At 38.1% G+C, this 17,864-nt stretch overlaps 1 gene segment (V, D, J or C); it reads left to right on the top strand.

Moving 5' to 3' along the window:
• LOC124243810 (T-cell receptor gamma chain C region DFL12-like) overlaps positions 1-17,050 on the top strand; it is a 56,613-nt gene extending 39,563 nt beyond the window's left edge. Inside the window, 4 exon segments of the C gene segment in view lie at positions 4,681-5,010; positions 14,094-14,153; positions 14,883-14,930; positions 16,507-17,050. Coding sequence covers positions 4,681-5,010; positions 14,094-14,153; positions 14,883-14,930; positions 16,507-16,643 — 575 coding nt within the window.
• Positions 17,051-17,864: the final 814 nt, after the last annotated feature.

Below are 17,864 nucleotides of genomic sequence, written 5' to 3'. Positions count from 1 at the left end.
CCTGATAAGTTTGTTTGGTCCTCATTAGCCTTAAAGATGGAATTTTGCCCCAATGAAGAAGAATATCTCACAAGGATATTCTTAGTCTACTAGATGAACTGAAATGACCATTTTCAAAGAGTTATCACAACGTTGATAGAGCACTGAAGGAAATAACACATTTTGTTTTCTTTAGTGGTTGTGATCAAATACAGAAAGAATTCCAAGACTAAAAAGCAACTTTCTAGTCCTTTTTTCCAAACTTACTACTTATTTAGCATAAATTGTAGCTATCAAATTAAATAATGGTGGCACAGATATAATTCATGCATGTGCTGAGAAATGAGTTTTAGGAGAATCTGGTGCAGGGAAAAATAGGAACTTCCAATTTGGGCCCACCACTTTCTGTATAGTCATCCTTTAGCAAATTGTGATTCACTCCTTATTGCTCTACTAAAATTATAAAAATAATACTTGCTCATTATGAAAAATGTTGGAAAATGTGAATAATAAGGAAAAAATTAAAATTTTAGATCACCATACGTCTCTGCTAACATTTTGATATATTTTCGTCCATTCATTCAATCTATGCAACAACACTCTCGAATGAATGTTGTGAGTATTAAATGAAATTAAATATGGAAATAACCACCCCAGTCAGTGATAAAAATGTCAATTCTCCAGGCTTCAAATTACCACCATTGGACTTCCTTATGAAATCAGGAGTACAGATAAGTGTATTAATTACTATCTAGTCTACAGGTCACATTAGAACAAATGGTCAGTATTTGGAAAAAACTTTCAATTTATAAGATTAACTATTGCTTGCTTGTAAAAATGATGAGAATATAAGAAGCATTATCTCAAATATTATTAGACTGAATAGAAGGTGATCTCTCATTTTCCAGTAGAAATATCTGGAGGTAATAAAAGGGAGGGTTTGCAACTTGAATGTATTAATTTATAGTGACATAGCTAGAAGTCAAATATCCACTTACAATATTTACTTTCTTATTTGGATTATAGCTACAAAGTCAAAAACTATATCGATGCAAATATCAGTTGAGAAATATTACTCTTTTTGCCCTCATATTGCATTAAAAATTTTATTTGCGCTCTTCACATGCATCTGCAACATGCACCTTAGAACAATTTTCTAGGTCATCTCAGGGTCTGAGTGTCTGTTTTGGGATCCCTGTGGGATGACGTCACTGGATATTTTATCCAAAGAGGCAACTATCCATGTATAAAATAAGGGAAATCATTTTTTTCATTATTGTTATTCTATAAATGTGCAGCATAAGCATAAACTGTGGAAACTTTAGACCCAAGTAGTATTTATCCAATCCATGTTAAATTTCTTCATTTTCTGTTACCAGTACTAGCTCCAAAACTAGCGCTAATTGAGTTCATTTCAGTATTTTTTTTAATCACAACCAAGTATTAGAAGAGCATCTTTTAACACGAGAGGTTGTACAAGGAATGAAACATAAGGTGACCCCTCATTTCTGAAGGACAGTTTTGGGACCAAAAACTTCAACTTATGTTCCGCACTTTCAGTCTGTTTGAATTCTGCCTGTTTTGTGTCTATATAACAGTTTTGGGACTGGCAAACATATTCTCTCAGCTCTCATGTCATCTTCAAGTCAGACCTTATTAAACTATCAGCCACTGGGGAGAAAAAGAAACAAGCTGTAATGCACAAATTGTTTGTCATTTATTTAACCTGCCTATTTCTGCAATCTATTTGAGAAGACCTAAAATCAAATACAGAAGTACAGGCATACCTCATTTTATCCTGCTCTGCTTTATTGCACTTTGCAGATATTGCAATTTTCAAAAATAGGAGGTTTCTGGCATCCCTGCCTTGAGCAAGTCTACCAGGGCCATTTCCCCCAAAACATTTGCTCACGTTGTTTCTCTGTGGCACATTTTGGAAATTCTCAGAATATTTCATACTTTTTTATTATTATTATATTTTTTATGGTGATCTGGGATCAGTGATCTTTGATGTTACTGTTGTAATGTTTGGGCATGCCATGAACTGTGACTATGGAGGACAGCAAAGTTAATCGATAAATACTGTGTGTTCTGACTGCTCCACCGACGGTTCCCCCGTCTCTCTCCCTCTCCTTGGCCCTCCCTATTTCCTGAGAACCAACAATATTGGAGTTAGGCCAGTTAATAACCCTGCAATTAATAACCCTACAATGGCCTCTACGTGTACAAGTGAATGGGAGAGCTGCATCTCTCTCATTTTAAATTAAAGGCTAGAAAAGAGTAAGCTTAGTGAGGAAGGCATATCAAAAGCCGAGATAAACCCAATGGTTTCAAAGGAATGTTTAGGGACTGGTCTGGTGGTGCAGCAGTGAAGTACGCACGTTCTATTTTGGTGGCCCAGGGTTCACCAGTTCAGATCCCCAGTGCGGACATGGCACCTCTTGGCAAGCCACGCTGTGGTAGTCGTCCCATATATAAAGAGAGGAAGATGGGCACGGGTGTCAGCTGAGGGCCAGTATTCCTCAGCAAAAAGGGGAGGATTGGCAGCAGTTAGCTCAGGGCCAATCTTCCTCAAAACAAAACAGAACAAAAAGAAAAACAAAAATAAGGAATGTTTAAAGAAAAAATATGTACTATAATTATTTAAAATATAGGCCCTAACCATATATTCACAAGTATACTATTTAATGCTCAGTTAGTTATTGCATTGAGAATGTAATGGAAATGTGAAATTCATTTTACCCTGAAAAGAATGAAACTTAAAGAATCTAGGGAAAGAAAAGGGACAAGAGGTAAGAATAGCAGGTGATCACACATAAACTTTTCAATTCATCATTTGATTTTCAATTTCTTTAATATAACGAATCTTAAGTATTCTTATTAAGAAATAATATTTCCTAAGACGAAAATCAGATCCTTTAATATATTGACTAAAGACTAAAATTATGTAAATATAGTGTATGATTGAAAAATTAATCTTGTTTTATATAACATGATTTTAAATTAAAAACAAAGCATAAAGTTGGAGAAATATACTGTCTTATTATCATAATCAATAAAATACAATTTACACTAAAAGGATGTGTAAAATTAAAATGAACACATGATGACCTAATTGTATTTATAGCATGAAAAAATGCCTCAACATTGTTTGGCTACTGATTTACTATAAAAATGGGGAGCTTTGACACACAGGCAGAACTTCTCGAGAATTTTTTTCTCGTCTTCTCAAATAAGAAATCTAATTCTCCTTTTCTTAAGAAATTCCCCATTAAACTATATAGCTCCAAGCTAGCCCATAGAGAATGTTAGTAAAGATTTTGTGTGTCAATTGGAAATCAAATTGGAAAGAATTTCAGTATTTAGAATTCCAATCATTAGATTAACAATAAATGTACAATCAACTAACATTCCAACATCCATGTGACATTCCCTTGTAAACTATGATGATTTGTTATATATTTTAATATTATATCTACAAGAGAATCTGGAACTGTAGCGTTTAACCTTAAACCAATTTTATATATAGGTTAAAACAGCAGGTTAAAACAAAGAAAATAGTGGAGCTCTAAAAAGTTCAGCAGCCTTTTAGGCTAGATACAAAGTTTAGAGGAGACGTTGAGTGTCAAAAATGTGGTGTATTTTTAGTCATGCTTTAACTTCATGAAATTCCAAATAAAAATCTGCTTTTGGTAAACATATTCTAAAGTGAAATAAAATTCTGACAAGTGTATTACTTGATAAGATTAATATAATATCATTTGAGAAAATAAGTAATAAATTTTGAATGGGAGTTTCGGAAATAGTGTTATTTCACTTCTAAATTCAAGGCATTGTATATAACTTGGAGGTGCAACTTTAATACTACCCTACTCAAAATCTGGGATGGTTCAGATGAGAAACTGAGACATTTTCTAAAATTAGACATCAGGCAGGAGAACTCCATTACCTTAGAACTGGTCATGGGATCCACATTTGAAGCTAAAATGTCAACCTGATTGTCAAGTCCTCTTGGAAATGGATTCCCATTAACAAGTGACTGTGCAGTGTTCTAAAAAAATGAAAATTTCCTCCTGATATTTATTTATATGGCAAACAAGACAAATATGGTGCATTCCAGAAACAGTTAAATGAAGAGAGAGGTTTCACAGAGTTTCAGAACACGAGAAAGTGTTATTTGGCCAAAAGAGCGTAAGTTACAAAATTCACGGGATGGGAAAAGGGAAGTACTTTAGAAAGGACCAGACATTCTCACGTGCAGAGAGAGCATCAAAGTTACCTGGTCTCCTCCTCCATCCCTGCCACCTACCCACTCACCTTGAAAACATGCTCCGCCATGATAGAACATAAGAGATTTTAAAAAATACGAGTGTCGATGAATGCTAAAAGCCTTGAAATGGGTCAGGTAAAAGCCATACCCCATCTTAGCATGAGGAGAAAGAACAAAGGCCAAGCTGTAATCCAGCCTCTGCCTCTTAACAGCTGTGACTCTGGGCAAGTTACATAACCTATGGAACCTCTTTTCCCATTGAAAATAAGAACAATAAATACTCCCAAACTATGGTGGAAGAAAGGCCATGGTGAGCACTAATTCAATGGCAGCTTTTCTTCCTCTTACGATGCTCTAGGTTGTACCAAACCACACAGTGTTTGTGCTTCTCTAGTGATGCTTATAAAATGCTATTCTGTTTTCCCCCACAGACGCACACCTTCCTGCAGACATTTCCCCCAAGCCCACCATGTTTCTTCCTTCGATTGCTGAAATAAACCTCCATAAGGCTGGAACGTATCTTTGTCTTCTTGAGAATTTCTTCCCTGAGGTTATTAAGATCTATTGGATAGAAAAGAATGGCTATAGAATTCTGGCATCCCAGCAGGGAAATACCATGAAGACTGATACCACTTACATGAAATTCAGCTGGCTGACCGTGACTGGAAAGTCAATGGATAAAGAACATAAATGCATTGTCCAACACGAGAATAATAAAGGAGGCGTTGACCAAGAGATTCTTTTTCCTTCAGTGAACAAAGGTATGTATATATAAAGATAACCTCTCAGAACAGTTTTTTTCAAAGAGAATATCCCCCCTTTTCTGTCACGTATTAATGGAAAACAAACAAGTACAAATCTTTCTTAAATATCGTTCCATTTATTGGTAGCATAAATCTCCTCTATTTCCCCAAAGGATTAAAGTAGTATAGGCTTTGGAACATTAAAAAAGAAATTCCGTAGCTTTTTTCAGCCTCAGTTTCATCAACCAAAATACTAAGGTCTCAGTGATGTTTTTTAGGGTGGTTGCTGGATTAAAGGAAGCAGCATTCATGAAAGCACCTAACAATTTAGCACACAAGACACGCTTGAAAAGAGATTCTACTTTTGATGATCGATCTTGATCAGGAAATAAGAACTGTTATACGCCATTCATGAATGTTCTACTCAGCAAGTGGGGTCGCTGTCACTTTACTCTTGCTCTACTTAGAGCACAACCCCAAAACAATGCCATTAGGTGAGAAAATTGTGTTCATTTGGTGGAGTCAGATCGTGGCACAAGAAAAAATGCAATGATTTGTCCATTGAAGTTTTACTATAGTCTTAGATTTTCTTGATTTGTATTTTATGTATCACCATAAGGTAAACTTTCCTAATTAAAGATCGGGTGAGGCTAACGTGTACACACATACTTCCACTCTACATCATGACTGTGTTTCTTGCCATTGGTAAATTCGGTTCAACATTTATTGCAGAACTGGCCTGGAGGGGATGTGTGGATGAGGACACTGGGATGAATTACTGTCCTGAGGAGGATGCACTGCAGTAAAAAGAATATATTCTTTTCCCATCACTCAGGTTCACTCATCATTCAGGCAATGTGTCCCAAAGGAGACCGGGCAGTGGTCTGGTAAACCTCTAGACTCAGGACTTAAAGTCCTGGTTGTAAACACAACAGACCAAAGGCCCCAGAGCACCCGTAAATCTGAAAGAATCAGTTCGTACTTTTCCCTGTGGTTAACAAGCCCTTTTGAAGCCGTGGGGAACAAGCACAGAGCAAAACATACGAAGACCTTTGCTGTGTACCAGTGCCAAGTTCTGCAGTCTGTCTTTATCTTCTCGGATCTTTAATTTCATCAGTAATCAAATTAGGTTCGAGCACTTGTGCCGTGATGAAGAGCAAGTGAAATCTTCTCAGTGAAAAAACTTGCTTTTGAAAACATAATATGGATATATTTCTTTATGTATATATTTTATTTTTTAATATACTTTCATAAAACTCACTAGTGTAATGTTGAAACAGAAGCCCTAGTTTGCTATTTCTACGGCTAAGAACAGGGAAAGCAACATATGCAAAGCACAAGTTCAATATAAGCAGGGGGTTGAAGTGTGCTATGAGGTTGTGATTTTTCTAGACATTAAGGAAAAATAGGAGGTACGGTTCAGTTCAACAGTGATGATTATCCTAGAGAAGTTCCAGTTCATAATGTGTTTACCTGGCACATATTTTCTGAGACAGATGTCTCCCATGGGCTTCTCAGGGCAACAAAGCTAATGAGGACAGTTCTGCTAATGTCGTTCTACAGCAAATTTCTAACACTGTTTCTTGGAATTTTTTTGTTTTTGATACAAGCTAAGAATGTAACATGGAAGCAAAAATCAATGAAGTGATCTTGAAGAAGGTAAAACTAGTCTGGTCCAAGTTTTTGACCAACTTTGGCTGAGAGAGAGAACTTAGGATACAGACACAGATTTTATTATGAAAAGTTGTTACTCTAGTCTTTTCACATCAATGGATGGTAATAAGAGATTTTGATTTATCTTTTAATGAATAAGTCATTGTTAAGAAAAAGAAAGAATTTTAAGACATGTTAAAGTCAGTCTTGAAGATGTTTTAACATCCAGACATGACTATGCTAATATTTGCATTCTTGAAATTTATTTCAAATCCTCTATCTCAAACCCAGTTTTATAGTCATCTGAAAAAGAGTTCATTGTGTGCCTAAAGTTGCATACCAGAACCCTATCCTTATGGAGAAGAGCTCATCTAGTAGAAAATGTATAAAACATAGATTTGTCCATAGATTTGTGGGTTTATTTCTGGGCTCTCAATTCTGTTCCATTGATCTCGGTGTCTGTTTTTGTGCCAGTACCATGCTGTTTTGATTACTATAACTTTGCAGTATATTTTGAAATCAGGGAGTGTGATACCTCCAGCTTTGGTCTTTTTTTCTCAGGCATCCTTTGGCTATTCGGGGTCTTTTGTTGTTCCATATAAATTTTAGGATTCCTTGCTCTATTTCTGTGACAAATGTTGTTGGAACTTTGATAGGGATTGCATTAAATCTATAGATTGCTTTAGGAAGTATGGACATTTTAATTATGCTAATTCTTCCAATCCAAGAGCACGGGATATCTTTCCATTTCTTTGTGTCTTCTTCGATTTCTTTCAACAATCTTTTATAGTTTTCAGTGTACAGATCTTTCATCTCTTTGCTTATGTTTATTCCTAGGTATTTTATTCTTTTTGTTGCAATTGTAAATGGGATTGTATTCTTAATTTCTTTCAGCTGCTTTGTTGTTAGTGTATAGAAACACAACCGATTTTTGTATGTTGATTTTGTATCCTGTGACTTGAGTGTATTAATTTATTATTTCTTAAAGTTTTTTAGTGGATTCTTTGGCATTTTCTATATATAAAATCACGTCATGTGCAAAGAGTGACAGTTTCACTTCTTGTTTTGCAATATGTATCCATTTTATTTCTTTTTCTTGCCGGATTGCTCTGGCTAGGACTTCCAATTCTACCTTAAATAAGAGGGGTGAAAGTGGGCATCCTTGTCTGGTTCCTGTTCTTAGAGGCATAGCTTTCAGTTTTTCTTCACTGAGAATGATATTTGCTGTCGGTTTTTCACATGTGGCCTTTACTATGTTGAGATATTTTTCTTCTATACCCGTTTTATTTAGAGTTTTTATCATAAATGGATGCTGTATCTTGTCAAACGCTTTCTCTGCATCTATTGAGATGACCATGTGGTTTTTATTCTTCATTTTGTTAATGTGGTGTATCATGTTGATTGATTTGCAAATGTTAAACCATCCCTGCATCCCTGGAATGAAATCCACTTGATCATGTTGTATGATCTTTTTACTGTATTGTTGTATTCGATTTGCTAGTATTTTGTCAAGGATGTTTGCATCGATGTTCATCAGTGACATTGACCTATAAATTTCTTTTTTTGTGTTGTCCTTGTCTGGTTTTGGTATTATGATAGTGTTGGCTTCAAAGAATGAGTTAGGAAGCCCCCCTTCCTCTTCAATTTTTTGGAATAGTTTGAGAAGGATAGGCAGTAAGTCTTTGAATGTTTGGTAGAATTCTCCAGGGAAGCCCTCAGGTCCTGAACTTTTATTTTTTGGGAGATTTTTGGTTGCTGTTTCGATTTCCTTACTGGTGACTGGTCTATTTAAATTGTCTACTTCTTCTTGGTCCAGTTTTGGAAGGTTGTATGTTTCTAAGAATTAATCCATTTCTTCTAGATTATCCAATTTGTTGGCGTATAGCTTTTCATAGTATTCTCTTATTATCTTTTGTATTTCTGAGATGTCCGTTGTAATTTCTCTTCTGTCATTCCTGATTTTATTTATTTGAGCCTTCTCTCTTTTTTTCTTGGAGAGTTTAGCTAAGGTTTTGTCAATTTTGTTTATTTTGTCAAAGAGCCAGCTCTTTCTTTCACTAATGTTTTCTACTGTTCTTTTAGTCTCTATTTCATTTATTCCTGCTCTAATTTTTATTATTTCCTTCCTTCTGCTGATTGTGGGCTCTGTTTGTTCTTCTTTTTCCACACCCCTTAGATGCGCTCTTAGATTATTTATTTTGGATTTTTCTTGTTTGTTGAGGTAGGCCTGAATTGCTATCAACTTCCCTCTTAGAACTGCTTTTGCTGTATCCCATAGATTTTGGCATGTCATATTTTCATTTTCATTTGTCTCCAGGAATTTTTTGATTTCTCCTATGATTTTTTCATTGACCCAATCATTGTTCACTAGCATTTTTGTTTAATCTCCACATTTTGGTGGCTTTTCTGATTTTCTTCCTGTAGTTGATTTCCAGTTTCATACTTTTGTTGTCAGAAGAGATGCATGGTATTATCTTGATCTTCTTAAATTTATTGAGACTTATTTTGTGGCCTAATATGTGATCAATCCGAGGAATGTTCCATGGGCATTTGAAAGAATGTGTATTCTGTGGTTTTTGGATGGAATGTTCTATATATATCCACTAAGTCTATCTGGTCAAAGGTGTCGTTTAAGGCCAGTACTCCCTTCTTGTTCTTCTGTTTGGATGATCTATCCATTGGTGTAAGTGGAGTGTTAAAGTGCCCTAATATTATTGTGTTACTGTCGATTTCTCCTTTTCTGTCTGTCAATAAATTCTTTATATATTTAGGTGCTCCTATGTTGGGTGCATAGATGTTTAAAAGTGTTATATCTTCTTGTTGGATTGTTCCCTTTATCATTATGTGGTGCCATTCATTGTTCCCTGTTACAGTTTTTGTTTTAAAGTCTTTTTTGTCTGATGTAAGTATTGCTACCCCTGCTTTCTTTTCTTTGCCATTTGCATGGAATATCTTTTTCCATCCTTTCACTTTCAGTTTGTGTGTGTCTTCAGGTCTCAAGTGTGTCTCTTGTATGCAGCATATATATGGGTCTTGCTTTTTTTAATCTAATTGGACACCCTTTGCCTTTTGATTGGAGCATTTAGTCCATTGACATTTACAGTAGCTATTGATAAATATGTATTTATTGTCCTTTTTTTACTTTTTTTTCTGGGGGTTTTAGTTGTTCTTCTCGGTTCCTTTCTTTTTCTCTTGCTCCCTTCCCTTGTGGTTTGATGGCTTTCTTTAGTAATGTGTTTGATTTCTTTTCCTTACTTATTTGTTTACGCATTATAGGTTTCTGATTTGTGATTACCATGAGGATCCTATATAATATTCTATGTATATAACAGTCTATATTGAGTTGATATACTCTTTAGCTTGACCTCGTTCTAAAAGCTCTATTTTTTCACTACCCTCCTCCCACATTTTACGTTTTTGAAATCATATTTAATCTCTTGTTTTGTGTGTGTCTACCCATTACCCTTTTATCATTGAAATAGGTAATTTTAGTCCTTTAGTCCTTTAACCGTCATGTTATCTTCACAGGTGGTTGATCTGCTACCTCTACTGTATTTTTACCTTTACCAGTGATTTTATTACCTGGTTTTTTGGGGGTTTTGTTTGATATTTTTTTAATCTCTTTTTGTGGTCATCACTTTCCCAGTTAAATATGTCCCTTTGGCATTTCTTGTAGAAGTGGTTTCTTGCTGATAAACTCCTTCAATTTTTGCTTGTCTGGGAAGCTCTTTGTCTCTCCTTCCATTGTGAATGACAACCTTGATGGATAGAGTCTTCCTGGCTGTAGGTTTCTTCCTCTTAGCACTTTAAATACGTCGTGCCATTCTCTTCTCGCCTGTAGGGTTTTGGCTGGGAAGTCCGCTGATTTCCTCCTGGGCTTTCCTTTGTGTGTCACCTGTTGCTTTTCTTGCCACTTTTATGATTCTCTCTTTATCTTTAATTTGGACATTTTAATTATAGTGTGTCTTGGTGTGGGTGTCTTTGGGCTTATCTTATTTGGAGCCATCTGTGCTTCTTGTACTTGGAGGTGTTTCCTTCCTTAGGTTAGGAAAATTTTCAACTATTATTTCTTCAAATAAATTGTCTGCCCGTTTGTCACTCTTCTCTTTCTGGGACACATATAATACAAATGTTAGTGCTCTTGATATTGTCCCAGAGTTCCCTGAGACTGTTATCATTCTGTTTAATTCTTTTTCTTTTTTTCTGTTCATCTTGGATGATTTCCTCTAGTCTTTTGTCTAGCTTGCTGATCCATTCTTCTGTATCATCTACTCTGCTAATGTGTCCCTGTAGTGACTTTTTCACTTCTAGCATTGTATTCTTCAATTCTGCTTGGTTCTTTGTTGTATTTTCTAGTTCTTTGTTGATGAGCTCACTGTATTCATCCAGTCTTCTCCCAATATCTGTGAGCACCTTTGTTTATTTTATTTTTTATTTTTTTTTTAAAGATTTTATTTTTGTTCCCTTTTTCTCCCCAAAGCCCCCCAGTACATAGTTTTATATTCGTCACTGTGGGTCCTACTAGTTGTGGCATGTGGGACGCTGCCTCAGCGTGGGTTGATGAACAGTGCCATGTCTGCGCCCAGGATTTGAACCAACGAAACACTGGGACACCTGCAGTGGAGTGCGTGAACTTAATCACTTGGCCACGGGGCCAGCCCCTCTGTGAGCATCTTTATGAGTTTTTGTTCGAACTCTTTGTTGGGTAGGTTGCTTATTTCTGTTTCATTTAGTCCTTTTTCTGTGGTTTTGTTCTGTTCCCTTTGTTGGAATGTATTCCTTTGTCTCCTCATTATGCTTCTTTCTCTGTGCTTATATCTATGTATTAGGTGAGTCAGCTATGTCTCCTGATCTTGGAGAAGTGGCCTTATGTAAGACATGTCTTTTGAGGCTCACCAGTGTGCTTCCTTCTCGTCAGCAGTCCAAATGATCCTGGAGTGACTGCTTTGTGGGCTACTTGCGTCCTTCTGCTGTGGTAGGGTTGCTCTTAATGCAGGTACCCAGGGAGTCTAGTCTTTCCTTCCCTGGCCAGCTGTTTGTGAATCTGGTTTGGGGAGCCTCAGCACTGTTGGGTACAAGGTCTAACAGCACACTCCTGTTACAGTTTTCCTATTAATTGGGTAGGTACCCAGTGTTTCAGGTTGCTAGGCTCAGGGGCTTACAATTGCTATGGGCCTCAGGCTTACAAGGCTGTTGTCAGTTCTCTTAGGAGTGGGGCTGGCCCTAGGCATGGGGGCACTCAATTGTTTCAGGATTTGGAAGGTGGGGCTGATCTTTTTTATGGCTATTTCTGAAGCACAGGTTTTCTGCCACTGATAAGCCTCACCCCCCACAGGGCCCGACACACTGCCAACACAGTTCTGGTCCCCGCATACTTCCTAACCCCTGGGAGCAACCCCGATAGCCCACTGCAGAGTCCCACACCTCTCCACGAATGCCCCTCACAGTTCACCTGGTCCTCACACAGGCCCTTCCCCACAGAGTGGGACACACTCCCCTGCCTGTAGAGGATCAAGGCACCCAGTCAATGTAGGCTGACAAGTAGCCTGAGGGCTTGTTCTTGGGTGGGGCCAGTGCCTAGGGTGGGCTGCCTGCCCTGGCTGAACTGGATTAAATCTGTGTTCTAGTGGGTGTGGCAGACCCCTGAGCTAACACGCCAGGGGAAGACTTTAAATGGTGTCTGCCAGATTCTGGGTCAGCATGCCTAGACTAGGTCACATCAATGGCCATCACCAATGTCTCAGTCTCTGGAGAGGTCTCTCCTCTCACTGAGTGGACCCAGAGCCCACCAGGTGAGTCTCTTGTCACCAAAGGACTGTCAGCCTTCTCTCCAGTGATTTTAGGTTGCTGAGATGGTTGAGTTTGTGCATGGGCCCTTTAAGACCCGGGTCTTTTTGGCTTTTGTCCGGTAGCTTTTCTGGGGGTATTCCCTGCTGCAGTTAATAACCAGTGAAGCCAGATAGTAAGAATCTCGTCTCAGTTGTGCTGAGTCTGAAGGATGCTTATAGCAGTATTGACCACTGCTCAGGACCTCACTCCTCCAGGGAGGGCTGCGGACCTTAGTGTGGGACCCGCAAGGCCGGCTGAGAAACTCTGCTTCTCCTGAAGGTGGCTTTTTTTTTCTCCATAAGGAATTTCTGCCTCTTCTGCCTTAGTCAGGACTGTCCCTGGTTGTGGGGGTTCTTTTTATCCAGTTTTCAGTTTTCTATCCGGGGGAATTTTTCCAAAAATAGTTGTAATCTGTTTGGGTTCGTGGGAGGAGATGAGTTCAGAGTCTCCTTACTCCACCATCTATAATCCTTGCAGTCAGTTATCTTTAAAAAATTTTTATGTTTGTAAGTTTGCCTTCTTTTTTTTTTTGGCATTGTACATAAGCCTCACCTCATGTTTTATATATTCATAGAACTATAAATGTGGCTGTGTGGGTCTTTTTATCTTTGGAAAGAATTGCACCGACATCTGACCTCCTGTAATAAAAAGTTCCTTTGCTAAGATTATTAACACATCTGGAACAGAAGACCTTTTTGGTGTTCACAATGGTGGAATCAAGTTTCTCTATAGATTACTTTCTATTTCTATGGATTATTTCTAAAAGTATTTTGCACATGATTTATCTCACTTAATTGCTCACAGTGATCCTTTGAATGCTGTCTCTGCCATCACTGTTGTGATGCTCGGCAAGTTCCTTACTCTCCCAACCTTATTTCCTCATTTGCAACAAGGAGTACTCCAAAATACAACTCACTGCAGTGTGACGGGAGCATTCAATGAGAAAATGCATGTGAAACATTTAACACAGTGCCTGGTGCAGTAATAATCACTCAATAGCTATGAGCTTTATTCGTATTGTTGTCATGCCCACAAACATCATAACATGCTCTGGAAAGGCATGCCTAATGCAATGCCTTTCATGGGAAATTTGTTCTCGTGGGAAATTTACCTAAACCAGGTCCTTTCAAATGTGAGATTCCATTGTGGATTCTGAGAGTTCGTGAATTGATTTTGGTAGCGACGCTTCATGTCAGCAGTACGTACTGAACTCTGTACAGTAGTCACATTTTCTCTCCAGTTTTCCATTCGACAGGTATTTCTTCAACACCTCCTTTGTGGCAGGCACTGTGCTAGGATCTGTGAATACAGAAAGAAAATAAGATAGTTTTGGATATGACCATCCACTTGTGATAAAGCAGAAAAAAATGTAGTCTTTATGAAGTTCAAGATCTTCCTGTGCAAAAGCATAATAGCTGAATAAGATCTACTAAATTACATAGAATCAGATGAATTATTTCTGGAATCGTAGGGTGCATATTTTTAAGGATGGTCTCTCTGTCAGCAGACTATGTGTGCGTGTGTGTGTGCGCACATACACACATACTCATGTAGACAGATACACACTGTTTAATAGTGGGCATGGATAATTGACTAATACTTGCTCTCATTTCTCCTAGTTGTCACCTCAATTTTCACTGGTACTGATTCTACAAAGGCTCATCCAAAAAAGGAAAGCAGTAAGTTATTGTCTGCGTTTGCCTCGGTGTCATGACATAGGTATTTTTCCCCCTCCTGATCAGTGTGACATTTGAACTTCTCAGGTTTAAAGTAGAAAAGATCAGGTATTCCTGGAATTGTGAGGCTCCTAATTTTCATATTTTTAATGACTGTCTCTCTTGTCTTTCAGCTGATTATATACATGCATATATTTTATTGTACTATATATAGAGAGAGTAACATATTTTGTGTCTGTTTGCCTTCCTGCCATGTCATGGCAGTTTTTTCCCTCCAGATCAAATTACCCTTTTTTTTTATTTTTAAAGATTTTATTTTTTTCTTTTTTCTCCCCAAAGCACCCCGGTACATAGTTGTATATTCTTCAGTGTGGGTCCTACTAGTTGTGGCATGTGGGACGCTGCCTCAGCGTGGTTTGATGAGCAGTGCCATGTCCTCGCCCAGGATTCGAATCAAGGAAAGACTAGTCCGCCTGCAGCAGAGCGTGCGAACTTAACCACTCGGCCACGGGGCCAGCCCCCAGATCGAATTACCTTTTGAACTCCCTGGTTCATAGTAGATGAGACCAATTTTTCCCGGAATGGTTGGGCTCGTATTTTTAATGACATCTCCCCTGTCTCTCTGTTGACAGATTTTATATACACATGTTTGTATATGTGATATATGTGTATATATCAATTGTCAATAATAGGCATGAGCAGCTGACTAATAGTTTCTCTCATTTCTTCTAGAGGCCACTGCTATTAATTCTATAGAAGCTTGTCTAAAAGACGAGGACAGTAAGTTTTTGTATATGTTTCCCTGTACGTCATGCCATAGCATTTTTCTTCTTCCTGAACAACTTAACTTTTAAATTTCTCTGACTTAATGTAGAAAAATTAGAATGGGTGGATGTTGAAGAGTAGACTGAGTGATACTTTAAATCAATCTGTCATTTCCCAGGAGTCATCTTAACAAAGGAAATGCCTGTTTGAGGATGAGGTGACCATAAATTAGAGTGTGCAGTGATAGGCTCTGAATTATGTCAGCAATGGACTTCATTCATTTGTGTGCCTTTTGTTTTTACTGACTGAAGAATATGGGACATCAAGGTGCTTCTGGATTTGTTTTTTAGTCTTTGTCCTTGCTGGTATCTACTAACATGAACTGACTCTACTGAGAGCTTCCTACATAGAAGTCATTGTGCTATGTGCTGCAGGCATTTCCTGGTTTATTCTCATAATACTCCTATGATGCGGTACAATATTTTTCTCCATTTCATAGATGAGGACAATGAGTCAAAATTAATTAAGGCCATTGCACCATGCAAAAGGGATATTTTCACAGGAAGAGACTCAGCCTTGCAGTTCACTGAATAGCCAGTCTGGCTCACCATCATTGTCATTAATTATTTCTCGACATCATATATTTCTTGCAAAACTTCAACGGGTATTAAGTGCAATTGTACTCTATCATCATAGCCACAATGAGGGACATTTAGGAGGGACAGCTGAGTGAGCCGTGACCTCCTAAAGTTTCAGAGAATTTGGATTTACCACTCTCTTCCGTTTTATGTTATGCCTTCTTCATAAATCCTCACACCCAGTGCACTGTGTAGATCACCAAATTTCCATGTATCATACTCTTCATAAGAATTGCATGCAGAATGTTTAATGGCTCAGATGCTTCTAAATCAGAATTGAACTTTATATTTGTGCTTATCCCTTTGATGTCTGGGTTATTAATTGCACTTAGAGATGCAGAATTACAGGGTACCTAAGAGTGTTCTTGAAAGTCATGGTGATGAGATTGAAATTTGGTCTCTAGTACATACTAAATGTAAGACCTCAGGCAAATTACTTCTCTATCCGTAGTTTATTTGCAAAATGGGAATGAAAATAATAATCTCATAAAGCAAAATCTCATAGGTTTTTGTAAAACTTAAATATGATTAAAGCTTTGCTTGTAAAGCTTTCAGAACAAGTTTTTGGCATTTAGTTAGTGGTTAATGAATATTGGATATTATTAATACCTAGAGACATGGTGGGGGTGAAGAAATGCTAAAAGCTATTTATCACGAATACTTTATTCCCATTGGACTCATTCAATAAAAAACACAGCATTACTTTTCATATCTTGGAATGTTCTAAGTGAATTTAGCAGAGGTTGTTGATTGACATGACCTGTAAATGGGATTCTTAGTTGTCTTGTTGTTGTTTTCTGTGGAGGTGGTGGGGGTAGATGTCTACTTTTGGGTTTGGGTGGTGGGGTGTCACTGCAACGTGGGTCATCAGAAATAAATAACTGACCACGTTCCATTAATATATGCCATCTTTTCAACATAAGAGGTGAATCTAATCATCTGACTTCTCTTAGACACCCTGCAGCTCACCAGCACCTATGCCTATTACGGCTACCTCCTCCTCCTCCTCATGAGCGCGGTCTACTTTGCCATCATCGCCTTCTGTTTGCTTAGGAGAACAGCGGCCTGTGCCAATGGAAAGAGTTTGTAACAGACGGTGGCACAAAGAACTCAACTTTTCTCCATTGTTTAGTCTCCCTAAAACTGTCTGCCGAGGATCTAGCTGGGTTTTCTCTCTGGCTTTCGGTTATTTCAGGGCACATGTGTACTTTTCTATTACGTTGTTATTGTGTAGTGATTTTTCAAAGCACTGGGCAAATAGAGACTTTTACTCTGTAACAACAATGAATGATTCTATTACTCAGGGGCAGGGCCATGGGGTAGTCCTTTAGCACCCCTGTCTCCATGATCTCCATCAGCTCCTCCAACAACCTAAATACCTAGGCCTTCTGAGGACAGACAGCATGCAGCTATAGTCATGTCCCTTAGGGCCATTTAACCAGATGACCACCTAGGACCCTTCCATTTTACTCATTCTGAGCCTGATATCTTTGCTATTTGAATTCTCTACTTTGTTTTCCATAATGGCCACAATAAAAAATTCAAAAGTCTACTTCTGTCTGTGTGTAGTTTAATTTGATGTTATTTAACTGAAAGTCCAGGGTAAGAAACAGCAGGACACCTGAGCTATCAGTTCCAGCATTGGCTGTAATGATGGTCAGTGCCACAGTTCTAATTCTTCCTAGACAGTGGTCATGATGCTTTCCTTAGAGCACTGGCTCCAAGAGGAGCCACAGCCAAAGGAAGGTATCCAGGTTATGTCACTTTCAAAGATCAACAGGTATGCACTCTTTTGGTTTGAGACATTCTGATTATGTCAGTATAACATCTAGCACAACTTTCACTGTGTGTACTCAGCTCTACACTAGTGTTTCACAAGCACTGTGGTCTCTGTTTGTCACAACAAGCCCATGAGACCTGCATTCATAGCAAGAGGCATTGTGGTGGAGGGGTTGAGCCCCTTGCCTTTGAAACCCCAGTGTCTGGTTTGAATCCTGGGTCTAGTATAAGCATCTGTGTCCTCAGGCAAGCTATTCAAACTCTCTGTGCCATAATTTCCTCATCAGTAAAATGGAGTTACAGCGCCCTGCCTCCTGGAGTTGTGTGGATTAGATGAGTCGATACTGCCTGGTACTGGCAAGTCCTTAACAGCATTAGCATCTACTGTTGGCAGTTCTACTTTGGAATAGTAGACACTACACAACACAAAACACCAACCGTCATCTGTAATCTTATTTCCTCACAGAGAGGTTAGCTGTGGATGGAATAGGGACTGTGAGCTTCTACTATGCACCAGGCAACCCCGTTAATC

This window comes from Equus quagga, chromosome 8, assembly GCF_021613505.1.
Source record: "Equus quagga isolate Etosha38 chromosome 8, UCLA_HA_Equagga_1.0, whole genome shotgun sequence".
NCBI lineage: Eukaryota > Metazoa > Chordata > Mammalia > Perissodactyla > Equidae > Equus > Equus quagga.
This window is presented reverse-complemented; position numbering and strand designations above follow the sequence as displayed.